The 15,802-nt window shown below is 41.4% G+C and overlaps 3 protein-coding genes across 3 annotated transcripts; 1 reads left to right on the top strand and 2 right to left on the bottom strand.

Annotated features, from left to right (window-relative positions):
• Positions 1–217: 217 nt before the first annotated feature.
• LOC107194797 (tubulin--tyrosine ligase-like protein 12) lies at positions 218–2,618 on the bottom strand. The gene has a single exon (XM_015584497.1). It carries the CDS (start codon positions 2,616–2,618, stop codon positions 762–764), a length of 1,857 nt encoding a protein of 618 aa, XP_015439983.1. The 3' UTR covers positions 218–761.
• A 530-nt stretch (positions 2,619–3,148) lies between these two features.
• Positions 3,149–5,541, top strand: LOC107194810 (nucleolar protein 12-like). The gene is made up of 4 exons (XM_015584513.1): positions 3,149–3,216; positions 3,441–4,859; positions 4,939–5,231; positions 5,306–5,541. The coding sequence occupies exons 2-4, from the start codon at positions 3,479–3,481 to the stop codon at positions 5,507–5,509; spliced, it is 1,878 nt and encodes a 625-aa protein (XP_015439999.1). The 5' UTR covers positions 3,149–3,216; positions 3,441–3,478; the 3' UTR covers positions 5,510–5,541.
• Positions 5,542–6,300: 759 nt separating this feature from the next.
• On the bottom strand, positions 6,301–7,419 carry LOC107194532 (putative transferase CAF17 homolog, mitochondrial). The gene has a single exon (XM_015584174.1). It carries the CDS (start codon positions 7,417–7,419, stop codon positions 6,301–6,303), a length of 1,119 nt encoding a protein of 372 aa, XP_015439660.1.
• Positions 7,420–15,802: the final 8,383 nt, after the last annotated feature.

Raw genomic sequence — 15,802 nt, 5'->3', positions numbered from 1 at the left:
TTATCGCAAGTGATTGTCAGCTATGCGCGTGATTCAATCCGATGGGGGCGCGAAACAAAGAAACGACTGTTCCTGATTGATTATGGTATCGCTGGCGGAGCAAAATCGTGAATTACGAACCGATACGTACAATCTTCTACGCCAGCTCGATAGCGTTTAACGAGTCAGCAATTAAATAAAAAACAAATGAGAGAAACTACGGTACACGCTTCGTTCGTATGGATCTTTATTAGGAAATTCATTGGAACTTTCTCGAAGGATGTGACGTAACGCTATTAAATGATCGTAGAATGGAATTTCCATTATAGCCAGGTTCATGACCGTATTAGTTCGTATAATGGAGGACTTACTACATCGTCGTTCCCATCGTCACACGCTTCTTTTTGCATTAAGCATACGGCTGTACATTAGAAGCGAACATTACGCGGTGACCGAAGTGGCCCGACGTCATGAAACTGTTCCAATTGCTCCCTCGTTTATTATTCCATTAGGTAGCACGGTAGTCTTCCCGTTGCAGCGTCAAGTTATGGCAGGCGCGAATTATTTACGGAGCAAACGTACCCTTAACGTTCGGGCATGCAGATTTAGTGGAGCTACTTCTGCTCATTACCGCATACGAAATGCGGGATCCGACGGTTCTGAATAAATAAATACGTTTTTGGTCACCGTACTGACCACGGAACGATCGTTAATAGTTTCTCGATGTTTACGGCCCGTTCGGGCACTCCAAGCCGTCCGTAATTTTCTGTTCCCGGTCGAATTTAATCGCAACCGGAACATAGATCGTGAACCGTTTCCGGATTATTCTCGTCCAGGAAAAGGCATCGGAAGACGTCGTTGTAAAAATTCGGATAGTACTCGCAGGCCCGTTTACAATCGGGCGAGAAATTAATCTCCAACAGAACCGGCTGCACATCCCCTTTCTTCCATTCGAGCATAAGATCGACGGCGTATACTGCTCTGCTCTGAGGACTATCCGCGATACCCGTCGGTGGCTCTTCCGCCGTCGCCCCCTCGAAAACTTCCCGGAACATGCGCATGATTTTTGGGTCCACCTGTTCACTCCACGAGAACTCCGGATACTGTCTCTCCCATTCCAAGATAAAGTCCGCGCACTTGAGGTGACAAAGCGGCGTGTCCTCTGAATAATTCATAACCGTGAAATGTTGTTCGTACACGTCGAAATTATTTAAAGCGAACTCCTTATTTGCAAATCTTAGAAAGAAGTTTTTGTACGCGAACACCCGGAGGGGCTTCACGGACTTCAACAGTAACACGTATCGCACGTCAAATTTAACTTTGCCAATTTCTGGTCTCTCGTACAAGATCGGGTTGGCAATATACTTCTGAGCGATCTTTGGTCCCGTGCTAGGTAAGCGTAAAATATGGAATAAATTCTTAGTGACATGAGTATCTAATCCTCTGGCGAGATTCCAAGGTTTGCAAATCCAATGATTGTCCAGGCCCATCGATTCTCTTTGCTCGAAATACGCAACGAATTCCACCAGTTCTGTACTCAAATTGTAAGTAGTTGGTAACCACTCCGGATATGTTTCAAGAGTATCAGGATTGTACGATTTTTCACCCGATTTTCTTCTAGATACGATGGACAATAAATCTTTTACAGTCACAACGTATTCGAATGGAAACTGATTCACGAAAATGTGCGGCGACCGATCTCTTAGTTCTTTATACTCTTTGAAATGGGAAGTATACCATAAAATGTCTGCTTGCTCTTCATTGTCTACAATTTCAAATGCTGGATCGTTTAAATAATCATTTACGTATGAATATTGCGAAAAAACTTTCAGCTTTGAACTTCTGTCCTTCTGTAGTACTTGTGTACTTAAATTTTCAGGTAGACTCTCTCGAATGTGACCAGCCAGAAAGTAATTTTCATCAGGCTCTTTTTGTATAAAACTTTCACCAAAAAATGACGTGTCTAGCCATGGTAGTAATAGAGCTTGTCTTTTCTTTGGGTCAACTGTTTGACCTTCGACAAAATCTCTGGTAATTTCTTCTTCGCAATCAACATCTTTTATAGGGAATAACAAAGTGTAAGTAACACCTTCCGGTAGGTATAAGAAAGGGACTGTTCTAAAATTTGGATCATCACTGTGATTTATAGCTGAACCTACTTCATCCATGATATACCATATTGGCATTCTATCCTCTATAGACCCGCTACTAAGAGAGAATGACTGACTATACCTCCACAATTCATTCATTATAAATTCTACTTTTTCATTATCTTCTTCTTCAATGTCAAAACCCATTAAGGTACACATACGATTCAAAAGTCCTGGTATGCTTGATAAATTTTGTCTAATACTGCTGGTATTGAATGTCCATGCGTGATCTATTAAATAAATGTTACTAGGATCTTGAGCAGAAATATCTTTCTCAGCAGAAACAAACAGCTTCCAAACAGGATCTTTTGGACCTCTAGGTGCATCATCATAATCAATTTTTATCAATTGAAATGCGAGACCAGAATCAAAAGTTTGATACTGAAGTTTCTTAAATAGAACTTCCCAAAACAATCTTGGTACTCCAGATGATTCTAGCTGAGGTTGATGAATTTGAAGAAAAGTATTGAACAATCCAACTCCATCCATTGTACAAAAGAGTAAATGCAAGCTGAAAAATTAAAAATATACATATATGTATTTAGTCACATGGTTTTGACAATTGTTATTTACAGTGTTAAATGATTAATTCCATACAAAGTTATTGTTATTGTATGATATAATATCAATAAACAGTTACCTAAATTTGTTTCAGTATTCAATATATTAAATTTTACAATAATTCACTTGAATCCAGTAGGTGGAAGTACTTCAAAACATAACCTTCTTTTTGTTATTAAAGATTCAAATATAACAACAAATATTGTTGCATTGTTTATTGTCATGCCTCAGTCTATGAATTTGTTTTACATTATTGTTTATTCTTTTACTGCAATTTAAAATAATTTTTGAATTATTGCAATTTAGTTTCCTATCATAGGGAAATTGTACTACATTTCTAGGGAAGTGACATAGGAAGTTTCATTTTAAACTGGAGTATTGAGCTACAGGAAAAGTACAAACGCTTATGGCTGATTTTATCCTTCCTGTTGGCGCTTAAAGCGTTTTTTTGTTACGAGCCGGCATCGCCGGCATTTTAAAAGACAAAGTGAACTGAGACGGTTTGATTTGTGCAGTTCGACTTGTGGTAAGTAACTTAATTACATGTTTAAATAAACCGTACGCAATAACTAAAGTTTATTAAAATGTCATATCCTAATCATTAACACTGATTAACTGTTTATTTATCCGCTATATAAAGAATATCACCTAGAATATTAATTTCGTAATACCACGAGATTTGAATTATTTGGAACGTCCTTAAAAGTATCGTATATACAAATCATAAATTCTTTGCTTCTTTTGCGATAGTGTAGTTTTCGTAAGGTGATAGAAAAGATTCCAAGAAGATGGTTAAAGTAGTATCAGACGAGAACAAAGATCAAACTAACAATCTCCTGCGTACACCTAAAGATGGATTCATACACAAGAAAAAAAACGAGAAGTTTAAACAAACCCCAACAGGCAAAGTTATGTTAGTTAATGGATCAAAGACATCGAATAGTAGCAGTAATGTAAAACAGCAAAAACGGGATAAACAAAAAAGTACATTACCTCAAAAAACGTCAGATCAGAACAAAGAACTGAAAAAGAAAAACCCTCCAAAATCTGATAAAAAACAACAGGAAACATCTAAGAATCTGAAACAAAAGAATGAAGTGCAATCTGAAGAAGATGACTCTGATTCGGATGAGGATATCAATGAAGGAATTCTTTTAGAAGAACATAACTTTATGCGGGAAAGCAATGGTAGTGAAGATGAGGAGGATTCTGATGAGGCTGAGAATAAAGAAGAAAATATAGTACCAAATATCCTGGGTGCAAGCTTAGCCGATGATTCTGACGAATCAGATGAAGATTATACGGAAGATGAAGAAGAGGTTCAAATAAACAAAGGGGTAAAAATGTTTAAGGGATTGAAGTCAAAAGATGAAAGTAATGATTCTTCGAAGGATAGTTCAGATAACTCTGGAATTGAAAGTGTTGATGATGATGATGAAGATAGTGATCAAGACTTAGAAGCTAATGACAATGTAGAAGGAGAAGGGGAAGAAGATGACAATGATGATGAAGAATCTGAAGATGAAGATGAAGATGATGGAGATAAATCTATGATAGCATTGGAAGCACTCTTAGGAAACAGTATTGTAGAGGATGATGAAAGTGATGAAGACTTTGTTGAGACAGGAGAAATTGAAGATGATGATGATGATGATATTAGCGATGAAGATGAGGAAGAGGAGGATGATGAGGATGATGAAGATGAAGAGGATGAAGAGGAGGAGGATGATGATGAGGAAGAAGATATTAGCACAGTAGATAGAGCTAAGCAAAATAAAAACCATAATGAAAGTTTGGATTCTTCCTTAGAAGAATTGAAAGAGGATAAAAGAACTATATTTATTGGCAATCTTCCAAAAGAATTAACAAAGAAACAATTGAAGAAACACTTTCAGAAATTTGGAAATATTGACACTATACGTTTGAGAGGTATAATAGGAAAATCTATGAAAATGTCTAAAAGACTTGCAGCAATAAAGAAAGATATTCATCCCAGACTAAAATCAGTTTTTGCATATATTAAATACAACTCTGAAGAATCTGCAAAGGCAGCTTTATCAATGAATGGAAAAGTAATTGATGGAAATTATATCAGAGTAGATACAGCAGGCAAGTCAGACGAGAAACGTGACACAAAGAAAAGTGTTTTCGTAGGAAATTTAAGTTTCAGTAAGTATATTAATCATTATAGAATAAAGAAAGATTAAATATACAATGTACTGCTTCTAAAGTTTACTGTAATTTTTAGGTGTTGATGATAATACAGTTAGGAAGCACTTTAAAGATTGTGGCGACATAGAGTCTGTACGCATAATTAGAGATAATAAGACTGGTATTGGTAAAGGGTTTGGATACGTTAATTTCAAGACTGAAGATGCTGCAGCATTAGCATTAGAACTAAATGGAACAACAATATTAAATCGCGAAATCAGAGTAAAAGCATGCTCTGAACAAAAGAAAAAAGGAAAAAGATCACATTCCAAAGAAGAAGACGAGAATTCATTTAAAAAATTAAAGAACAATGATGAAGTACCTGTCTCTGTAAGCTTATTAATCATTTTTATCTAGTTTCTAAAAACACTAAAAGAGAAATTAAAGTATTATGATTCTTTCAGGTCCGTAATAAAGAAAATGCTACAAAGAGAATAAAAGAAAGAGGACAAAAGTTTGATGTAAAACAAACTAGTCCACAGCAGTCAAGCGCATTTGAAGGTCAAAAATCTGATGGAAAGAAGAAGAAGAAATCAAATAAGTTAGAAAAAAAGAAGAAGCTTCTGGCAGAGAAACTTGCTGCTAAACCTAAGAAACCATCAAACTGATGGAACTTAAGACATCTGTATTATTATTATTGTAAGGCATTCTATTATTTTAACTTTAACAGTTGAATTTAATTTATAAGACTTTCGAAAAAATGAAACTATCTGTTGTGATAGATAGCGAAAAGAGATATGTCTAATGGAAACAATGATTTTAATAAGGTGATATAGTATTTTTAGAAGTTTTATCACTGTACTTTTTAATGTAGATCGTAAGAGTGGAAGCAATTATTTAAAAATTAATAAAACACTATTTTTATGAATCGGTACTCTTTATTAAATTCTTTACTTTTGTATGCAGTTGAGATGGTAGGTAGTGTATATTATTAGACGCGCATTTGGAGCAAAATCGTTTCCCAAAGTAAATACTACATCCCAGACATACGGGTTTGTTACAAACACTACAATCAGCTCCAAGTACTAAAACTTCCCCTTTATTTGGTATACTAAAGGGATCTTTCATAACGTAACATTCTTCTAAATAAGTTATTTGTCGCGCAAACGGTGGTTTGACACCTTTGAAATCGAAACGTTCTTGCAATGAACAATAAGAACAGGTGAACACGCCACTTGTGGATTCCTTTGGCTCATGGCCTGTTGAAGTACTACCATGGCTAGGCTCATTACTCCCTGTTTGACTGACAGATGTACTTGGTATAGATTCCATCCTAAAAATTAACAAGGATGGGAAATACTCTATAGTTCTTTTAATAGTAAATTTATTTTACATCTAAATATTACATTTGTAAATGTAGGAACACAAAACTCTGTACACACTAAATACATGCCATTTTTTATGATTTTTTATTAGCAGAAGCACTTTCTTTTTGTATTTCTTGTGGCCACCATATTGGTTTTGATATTTTTAGTTTCATATCTAACATAGTAAGAGACTTAGCATTAAGAGCTTCAGTAATTCTCATTAAGCCCAAACCATGTTCTTTTTCATTTCCCCTAAATTTACCGACTACATTACCAGATTCGTCTATAATTTTTTCATCATATGAAAAAGATTTAGTAGAAAGCTCTTCAAATAATAAAGGCATTATACGTTTTCTAACTACACCAGTGTGATAAGTACGTGCTGTTAACTCTTGACCAATATAACAACCCTTATGAAAACTAACTCCATGTAAATAATCACAATTTACTTCTAAAGGTAAAGGCTTCCCCGGTGGCAAATCATCGACACCTTCAGATATCCCAAGTGTATAACGAAATGCTTTGTAACTTAATGGATTATTTGACATTAATGCATTGAAATTCAAATGCTTTTTTATATCACTTCTTTCAATGTTTGATTCTGCTAATATTCTGATACCTAAATCTGCAAGTCTAGGATCTTCATACATCATAATATTATCTACTACTTTGCTTGACTTATTATTCAGGGTACCACATGGAAATATTGCACCCTCAAGCTTTTGCCTGTTACTGTCAGCATCATTCTTATTTAAATATTGTGAAGTATCAAATAGTGCCCAAACATTTATGTTGTTTTCTATGTTATCTATGTCTATCTTCCTTCTGACACGGTACATTTTCAAGTGTTTTTGCAATGGATCTACAGCTTTGGAATCGCATTCAATATAAAATACATCATCTTCATGACTTTTATATATAATAACATCATACATCACTCTACCCTTAATGTTTAGAAATAGTGCATACAAATTAGCTGCTCCTTCTTCAATATGCTTCATGTCATTTGTAATTAATCCTTGTAGGAAATTTGAAGCATCTCTGCCTCTAATTCGTAATAAACTTCTACTATTTAGATGTTCTAAAACTTTAGACGAAGCTTGCGAAGAATCATGTCTAACGAACTGTGCACAAACCTTCCCAACTTTACCCACCTTGCAGAATGGTAAAACAAATCTTTTAAGTTGGACGATCATAGCGCCAAATTTCATCAAATTATTTGTACAAGTCGAACCTTTGTAAAGAAGAAAAATACACGTAACCAGAATACAATGAACGAACTTGAACCGGATTTAACCTCGCGTCATTTTTATCGTCATGAAAAAGGAATAATGAAAATTAAATCTTACGTTCTTATCTGTTTGCACAACACTGATTCACGTAACTCTTCTGTTAATATGTCATAGTAATTTTGAAATTCTTCTCAGAAATACATTTAACATTTTCATTATCTTACACATTTACTGACGCTCAAAGTATTCAGTTGTCCACTCCAATCCGACAATTCGGGTCATTAACCGAAATTAAGATTACGTATTTTTCCCAATGATATCAGATTGTTTCCTGAATCGATGTTGTACATTAACCGTCGTCTATTATGGTGATGCTTTTAATTGATATTTAATTTTTTAGTTATAATAAATAATTCAGAAAAAAACCCTATTTCCATCTCGCGACAAAGATGCAATACTAATCGACTGGTACCTTGAACATTCTGCCGTAGATGACGCTACTATTTCCCTTTACAATTTAAAATACGTGTGTAAACGACAAAATCAACATATTATAGTGCACAATATCTGGTCAATAGAATTCAACAAACAATCTGACATAATTGAAGATATATTCAATCAGAATTTGTACAGTTTTTCTACATTTTTTAACATACATAATTCTGTACATACCTCACTGTTCACTGGCGCCACAGCGACAAATACTTGGAGCACTAAACATCGCGCTAATCGGTAATACGACGAAATTTCACAAATTTAAATCGGGAGATTTTGAAATTTACATTTTTTAAAGCTATGATTATTGCCGTGTATATATAGCTATCTCTACAACAACCGAGGGAAATATTATTTCAAACATTTAACAGAGGTCAAAATGTATTCGACTAATTGTAACAGATCAAGTTTGATACTAGAGGTCAATTATAACGATATGGTAATCTCCATTTTTTTGACGTATCCAACATTGGACAGCACCGAATTCGAAATATCATTCCCGATTTGAAATTCGAGTAAAATTCGTTCAGCTCTGTTGACGAGAAACGGAATCGGAGATCACGGAGGGAAAGGAAACCGACTTGTGTGACGGGTTAGGCGAACGGAGGGTCACGGGGGACCATGGCGTCGAAGGTGTTGTGGTGGCGGGGACTGGCGGAGGGGAAGGGGAGATCTGCGCGCGCATTCCGAGCGCGCGTCACTTGTAAATAGTTCTATTCTCGGTAAGAGAACGTAGCCGAGCCGAGAGTGCTCAGCCGACACCAGTCAAGAAACCAGCTGAGGCCTGTGCTCGACGATTCGAGCGCCTCCGCACATTACTCGGAACACGAATTCGTGCAAGACCAGCTCGTGACTGCCAGTGTGTCGCAAGTGCGCCTCAAGTCGTGTTCGAAACGTTCGACGAATCGCAACCGACACCGATACGCGACACGATTTCTTTCTTATCGAGAACAACGATTAAATATCGCAAGTGCGTTCGCGGCGGAGTCGAGTGCCGCGGAATCATGATTTCCGTTCCCTAGAACGAAACTTTTCTCCTCTTGCGTGTTCGTAGTGCTGGGACCCGAAAAGTGCATACGCGTAGCCAGAGAACGCGTTTGTTTGTTATTTTTTGTCCTTCTTTTCTTTCGTTTCGCCGCTGATTTCTCGATCCGGGAAACATGTATTCGGACGGTCACGAGGTGGACGGCAGCTGGGTGCTGCGTGTCTACGTGACCGATCTTCAAGTGGAGAGGAGCTTACGAGTAAAAGGGGAATTGCACATCGGCGGTGTCATGCTACGTCTGGTCGAGGATCTCGGTGAGTCTTTCACTACTTTTCTCTTCTGTTAAGCGTAGTTTCCGTTGATTTGCACGCGATCGAAGGCGCGAATCGGGGTAACGCGCGAATATTAAAAATGTCCACTATCGCCCTCTATTAATTTACGGGCACTTCATACGGCCGGTTGTCACGTGTTATCTCGAAGTAAATCGAACGCGAGTTTCTATCGAGGTTCTGAAGGTGGAACGGAAGTTGTATGGCGTGTTCGGGGTATAAGAATTCCACGAAAAGCGGTTCCGGTCTTTCAAAATACCAGGTAAAACCGCTCGCCAGGGCGATCAATGGGGTCCACCGTGTCGGAGCAGCAACAAGTTGCGGGATTATTAGCGTGTCGCTGGAAGGAACGCGCACTGCTTAGGGATGTCGTCTCCCACCAGCGATGGGTGCACGACTGAAACGTGGACCGGGAGTGGAAAAACTGGACGGGCGAACTAGTTTCGCCATGACGACGGACGCACGGAGAGACGACGCGGCCAGGCGACTCGCTTTATATGCTAAAGGGAGCTCCCACAGAATCGAGACGACGAGAGAGAGACACGTGAGTCCGGCAGCCGATTCCCTATGGCTCGGCCGCACGTAAAACGAACACCGTACGGTCACTTTCGTCGTAGATAAGCGTAACCGAGCTGGTGTCTGATTCCATTCGCGAATCGCCACTGGAGAACGACTGGTTCTGTGAATACCTTTACCACCCTATAGCTAAATGTACGATTCGCTCGATTCGAGTGCTCGACGAACCAGGGCATATCCCGAGTTAAGATAGTTCCCGCAGGTCAATACACCGGCTAATTAATCACGTTGGGAGTACGATGGCTTCAGCCCTGACGAATTAGCCAATTTCGATCAATTGAACGGGGCCGTAACCCACGTACTATCGCGCGGTCGAACAGAACCAGGGGTATCGTGGATCATAATGTTGTCTCGTTGCAGCTGTCCTAAAAAGATACCATGGCAATTGCTGTTTTCAAATTGTCCGTGAAATTCAGGGAGGTCAATTTCTGCGATGACCGACTTCAGTAATAGCCTTGGCGATTATTACTGGCTGTTTATTTCCGGCCGTAAGCGATACACCGGGGGTAAAGTTGTGCCCTCGTGAACGGTTCCATAGAAAATGTGCTTTCGAAAGCGTTTGGTATATCTCTTCTACGTATTCAAAATAGACCTCGCGTTCTATTGCTTTATTTTTACAACGTGGCTTATGGGCTATCGTAATTCACACTTGCTAGGAGTATTGGTTCCTTTCTTCATCCCTTTTAGCTTGTTTGGACGAGCCGGCGTTGCACGTATAAACTTCTTGGTTTGGTGCGCCAGCGACTCGCCTTCTATTCGACATCAGTGTATATTTTCGGCGGTATCTTATGAAGACGACAGTTCCGTCTCTCTTCCCCATCCGGTGTAGGAAGAACGAGAGAGAGAGAGAGAGAGAGAAGAACGAGGCTTATTTTAACTAGACGTTTCTACCATACGATTTTTCAGGCCGGCTTTCTGCCCCGTCGCGTCGTCCATTTCTCCGATCTTAAAAGAGCCCCCTCCCCCGTATCTCCCCGGCCGTCCGACAGACCCTTTATCCCTTCATTAAATCTCGTCCTCCGCTCCGTAACGAAGTTACGCGTCCTCTTTTTCATGTCTGCGATAAATCGCGCGGAACGACGGTTCCCGAAAATTCTCTGTCGTGATTAAGCAGACCCGTCCTGTCCCACCGTCTTCCGATGGAATTTTAAAATCCTTCGCGTCGCTCTAGAATCGCAATATTCGCGAACGGGTGTCGACGTTGCTTCGTCGAGTACCTTTGTCGAATACATACGCCGTGTCACCCCAGAACGAATGGGGCGAGAAAGACGTACTTCCGGTGAAAGAGGATTCCAACCGCGGTGTTTATTCGTTGCTCGCGCGACAAGCAGATAACTCGTATCTAGAAAGATACGCCCTTCTCTGTGTAATAACGATAATTTCACGAAGACACCGATGCACTTCGGACGAGATCTCACCCCCGCCCCCTCGACAGGTAGGGCGTTCGAGACGAATCACCTTCGGTTCCTCTGATAAATTTATGAAATCTTTGTCTCTCTGAATGAAGATGTGGATACTTTCCGTATATCGTTGTTCAACAATCGCACAGCCTACACCCTGTTGCCTAAATTGAGATTCGGTGGACGAGGAGCAGGTAAAGAGGAATCCTGACAGAGAAGGAGAGAGAGAAAGAGAGAGCTTTTGTTACGTGGCCCTTTCTTGCCCTTCCAGCTTGACAGGTTACCCTAGCCGTACAGGTGCCCCGTCCACCGCTTCGAACACCATCGTCTCGCACCGCTGGCAAAGCCCTATGTAAATATACCGGGTGTCCCGCGGAGCAGATCCGTGCACGGTAGGCACGGAATCGCGCGTGGCTGGATACATTGGCGCGTCTGAAGGTCGACATTCTGCGTGCGAGAGGAGAGGAAACGGCCGTTGCGACGCCCGAAACACGCGACAGAACGCGTTCGTCCCGCCACTTAAACGGATCCGAGCGCTTATAAATGGCACGTTTAAGCGGGTGATACAAATGCAATCGCTGCATACGTTATGGGCGACGCTTTTCCCGAACATATCTTATGGTTACTACGTCTATCGGCTTTTTAAGACCGTCATTAGATAAAAACCGATCGCATATTTATATATTCGTATCGCTCATTTGCTGCGACAATGACATAACTCGAAATTAACATTTTTTTAAATGTAGCAGAAACGGTCGTTGTGTGTATTTTCTATGAGTTGAATCCTGTAAGCGAGCTTCCAAAACTTACCATGTCAGAACAGTCACTTTAATATGACCGTACAAAATTATAACGATCAAAACATTCAAACTCGTTTCCCCTAAAATCGCGATTTTTCAGTTATGTCGTTATTGTAGAAAACGAGCGATTGCGTCCGGGGCGTCTTCAACGGGGGTGGGGTCTGACGCGTTACAAGCATTTTTCCCCTTTTCTGGCGAGAATTTCGCACACTTCGCACGTAGGGAACGTCGCCGTTGGAATTTCACGGCGTGTGCAACGGGACACTCGTGTCGCGGAGGGAACACAATTACTCCACGATGAGATTTCTAAATTCCGTCGAGGGGACAAAACGGAAAAGGGAAGCTGCACAGCACAGGCGCGAAATATTGTCGGAAGAAAACCTGATGGTAGGCTCTTTACTCGCATAATTAACGTTCGCCGGGTGGGACACGTGCGTGTGCTCATGGGTAGAGGAGGAACGCGAAAAGAAGTCGAAGACTCGAAAGTACCGTACATCGGTAACTCGATGACAAGACTACATTCTTCTTGCGTCGCTTCTACGAAATCGAACGAGAGAGAGCCTGCAGCGTCGTTTGTTGCCAGGAGTCACGCTAGGAAGCTGATCGTCTTCACCTCGACGTTGTGAATCACGCGTTTAATTAACTTAAACTCGAATAATAATAATACATCACAAGCAGGTGTGGCAGAAATGTGTACATAATAGTCTAAAAATAAGAATAGTCCTCAATTTGTTCAGCTCTTGCACAGTCAGGCACCTTTCAAGATAACCATCGTTCACACAGGCCTTTACCTGAGACCATTTTTTCTCGCCTGAATGACGAAGGATCGAAAGCATCGCAGGATACCAGAGAAAATCCTCCTTTCGTGGTTTCTAGGATTTTCGGTTAGACGATCGTTAGGCGATGCAACCGGCGGCGCGCGTCGTCCTCGTGGTTTACGACCGGCAGAAAAGCAATCGGCGACACGGACGGCTAGAAGAAAGGTGACAGGCCCGCAGGTGCCGATGTTTATAGTCGGTTGCGACACGTACCATTCTGTAGGAGTCTGTACGGCAATAGGTAGGAAGAAGAAAAACGCCGACAGAAGGAAAGAGAGAGAGAGAGAGAGATAGGGCACGAGAGAGAGCGTGACGGCCGAGCGTGTGGGCACACACCAACACCGGCTCGGCAGTCGTGAGATTTTTACGTTTCACCCGATCGACGAGCAACTTCACGGAGGCGCAAAAGTCTGTACGGAACGGCGACTTTACTCGAGAGAGCCACTTAACTCGAATTATCTGCTCGGCTTACGTGTACAGGGCTCGGATTACCCCGCTTCGTAATTTTATATTCTAGCTACTACCTCGCACGGATCAGCGTTCGGAGCGCACGGCTTTGTTACGAAATTCTGCCCCTCCCCCTCCCGAGAAGAGAAAAGGGACACCGCGTTGACCGCAGAATCTCGAATTAATTCCAACGATCGCGGGAACGGCCGAGTTTTCGCAAAGATCAGAAGTGTTCGAGCCTCGTTTCGCGTTCAGTATCGACCACTTCGATGGAAATTCTTCTTCGTTCGTTAACGTTGCTCAAACTCTGTTAATTAGCACACAGCGATACCTCGACTCGTCGAATCGAGTTGATCGTTACGTGGATATATCGAATCGCTGTTGTCTCTTGCACTTTGATCATCGATTGGAGACTTTCGAAATTTATTATAAGAGTTTTCAAAGCTGTATTTGTGATAACAGAGTAGTATTTGGTAAAATCTAATGAAGATGTGATGTGGACGCTTAGATCTAAAATGCGCAGACCTGGACGTAATAGTTCGAAAACATTAACGACCGGACAGGGTCTCGGTGGGATTGTTTCTTGGCCGAATTTTCTCGTTCACCGGCGGCCTCGTCCCCGATACCGGTCATTTCTCTTTCCCCCGTATCGCAGTTACCAGGTGCTGAAGAATCGAAGGCATTTATTGTAGTGCACCCGGACCGTTTCGCCATTTGGAGGCAAGGTCGGTGTTACGGTACTCGGACAAGGCGCGCGAGGTTCTTTTACCTTGGAAAGCCTTCGCACGATCGGCCGCCACCTTCGTGCCGTTAACACATCGCCGACAATTATTCCCGTGTATCACTCCTTGATCGATCGTCCTACACCGCTATCTTATACGTGCATCTGGAACCAGGTTACCGCCTTGTTGTTCCAGTATACGTATATCCTGAATACCGTACAATCAGCAGCAATGGGAGTGTCGAAATCATCGCGCATAGAATGTTGGATTATATCCCTTCAATGAACCCGCAAAACAGAGATTTCTATTTCGCTTTTATAATTGATCGATTGAAATGTTATGTTCGGTATATTTACCTGTACGCCCCGTTACACGTATCTGATAAGGCACACAGATACTATTAATCCGGGTATTACATTGGTAATCCGTTCAGCAGACCGTGAAAACCGTATTGGGCGTTTCAGTAATCCTGTAGCAAAAAAGACATACTCTTGCTAATGATACCTAGTGTACAATCGTCGACACGTTTCTGTGCACTATTCTTTTTAGTACATTTACTCGATAATACGTGTCGTATCTACGGTTCCGCTCCGTCGAACGTGTTCGCAAAAAATCCACCGTCACGGTTTATCGTTCCCACTCGACTGACTCGTCGTATCTCTCCTGGAGTGTCTTCCAAGGTATCGCTTTGATCGTGGAAAGTAAGAAAAGCTCGCGAAGGATTCATCGTGGCTCGGGGGTCGCGATAATCCTATTTGCTCGAGACATGGGATCGGGGGGCGATACCTCCTGGGTAAAACCCCGGTCCTTTCTTGGAAGGGACTTAAGAAGATTAGCTGCCACCCTCTACACCGGAATTACAGGTCGTCGTAGAAATCCTACACCCCGTGGACCGACTAAAATCTAACTAGAAATGGTATTCGGATCGCGTTCCCTAGACTCCGAACAAGAGCATTCTCCCCGAAACGCGAGTATCTTCGACTACGTCTAGCGCTTGGTCGCGATAACCTTTCCGTTCTAGCCTTGATCTCGCCGGCGAATCGTGCGCGATTAGTTCGTTAAACGTTTCGAGAAGACGATAATTGCCACGCCGAATACGATCGATCATCCTCCGACCGTTAAGTAGGTATGCTAATAAGTTACAAGCGTTGCTACTCGATACCACTGCCACGGTGTAATAAGTCTCGCCCGTACCGATAACCATCGATCGCGCTAATTGAGCAGCATCGACGGACAATGTGTCGACAACATTTCTTACGAATACGACACAGTCGGGGAAACTGTTTCAGGCCCATACCTACGTGCTCCATGTGACCATATTATCGCCTTGCAGAGTTGTCTAATTACAAAATCAATATTACAATGTAATTGCAAGATAATTACAATTACATTCTAATTAACTATACTAAATTTACAATAAAAATTACAATGTAATTGGAATTTCGATTTTATGATTGGATTACATTTTGCCCAACTCTGTATCTTCGTCATTGCTGCTTGTCTCAGTGTCCCTTTTTGATTGCGTTTTCTCGTGAATATTCGGTGAGTCACGCCGGACACTTTACTCCAGTTTTAAGTTACACCGCCGATCCACCACGCATTTCTCTCTTGGATATGAATAATTCCCCTGGGGGCGAGCGGAGGTAGCGAGTTCAGTCAGTTTTTAGCATTTCACAGTCCGGCGAACGTGTCTCGGTGGGTTTTGTAATTGGAGGGGTGAATCATCCGCGTCGTCGCTCGGCCAGAGCAAGAGAGGCGGCGAAGAGAGCAAGTCCTTTTAAATAAATTGA

Source organism: Dufourea novaeangliae, unplaced genomic scaffold, assembly GCF_001272555.1.
Source record: "Dufourea novaeangliae isolate 0120121106 unplaced genomic scaffold, ASM127255v1 scaffold8, whole genome shotgun sequence".
Lineage (NCBI taxonomy): Eukaryota > Metazoa > Arthropoda > Insecta > Hymenoptera > Halictidae > Dufourea > Dufourea novaeangliae.
The sequence above is the reverse complement of the archived record's forward strand: the minus strand, read 5'-3'. Positions and strand labels throughout refer to the sequence as shown.

What these genes read in the sequence shown, in the direction of transcription:
- LOC107194532 (XM_015584174.1), bottom strand. Translation starts at nt 7,419, where the DNA reads ATGAAATTTGGCGCTATGATCGTCCAACTTAAAAGATTTGTTTTACCA.
- LOC107194810 (XM_015584513.1), top strand. Translation starts at nt 3,479, where the DNA reads ATGGTTAAAGTAGTATCAGACGAGAACAAAGATCAAACTAACAATCTC. An exon ending in CGTAGGAAATTTAAGTTTCA is followed by an intron (nt 4,860 to 4,938) that starts GTAAGTATATTA and finishes TGTAATTTTTAG; the next exon opens with GTGTTGATGATAATACAGTT. An exon ending in ATGATGAAGTACCTGTCTCT is followed by an intron (nt 5,232 to 5,305) that starts GTAAGCTTATTA and finishes TGATTCTTTCAG; the next exon opens with GTCCGTAATAAAGAAAATGC.
- LOC107194797 (XM_015584497.1), bottom strand. Translation starts at nt 2,618, where the DNA reads ATGGATGGAGTTGGATTGTTCAATACTTTTCTTCAAATTCATCAACCT.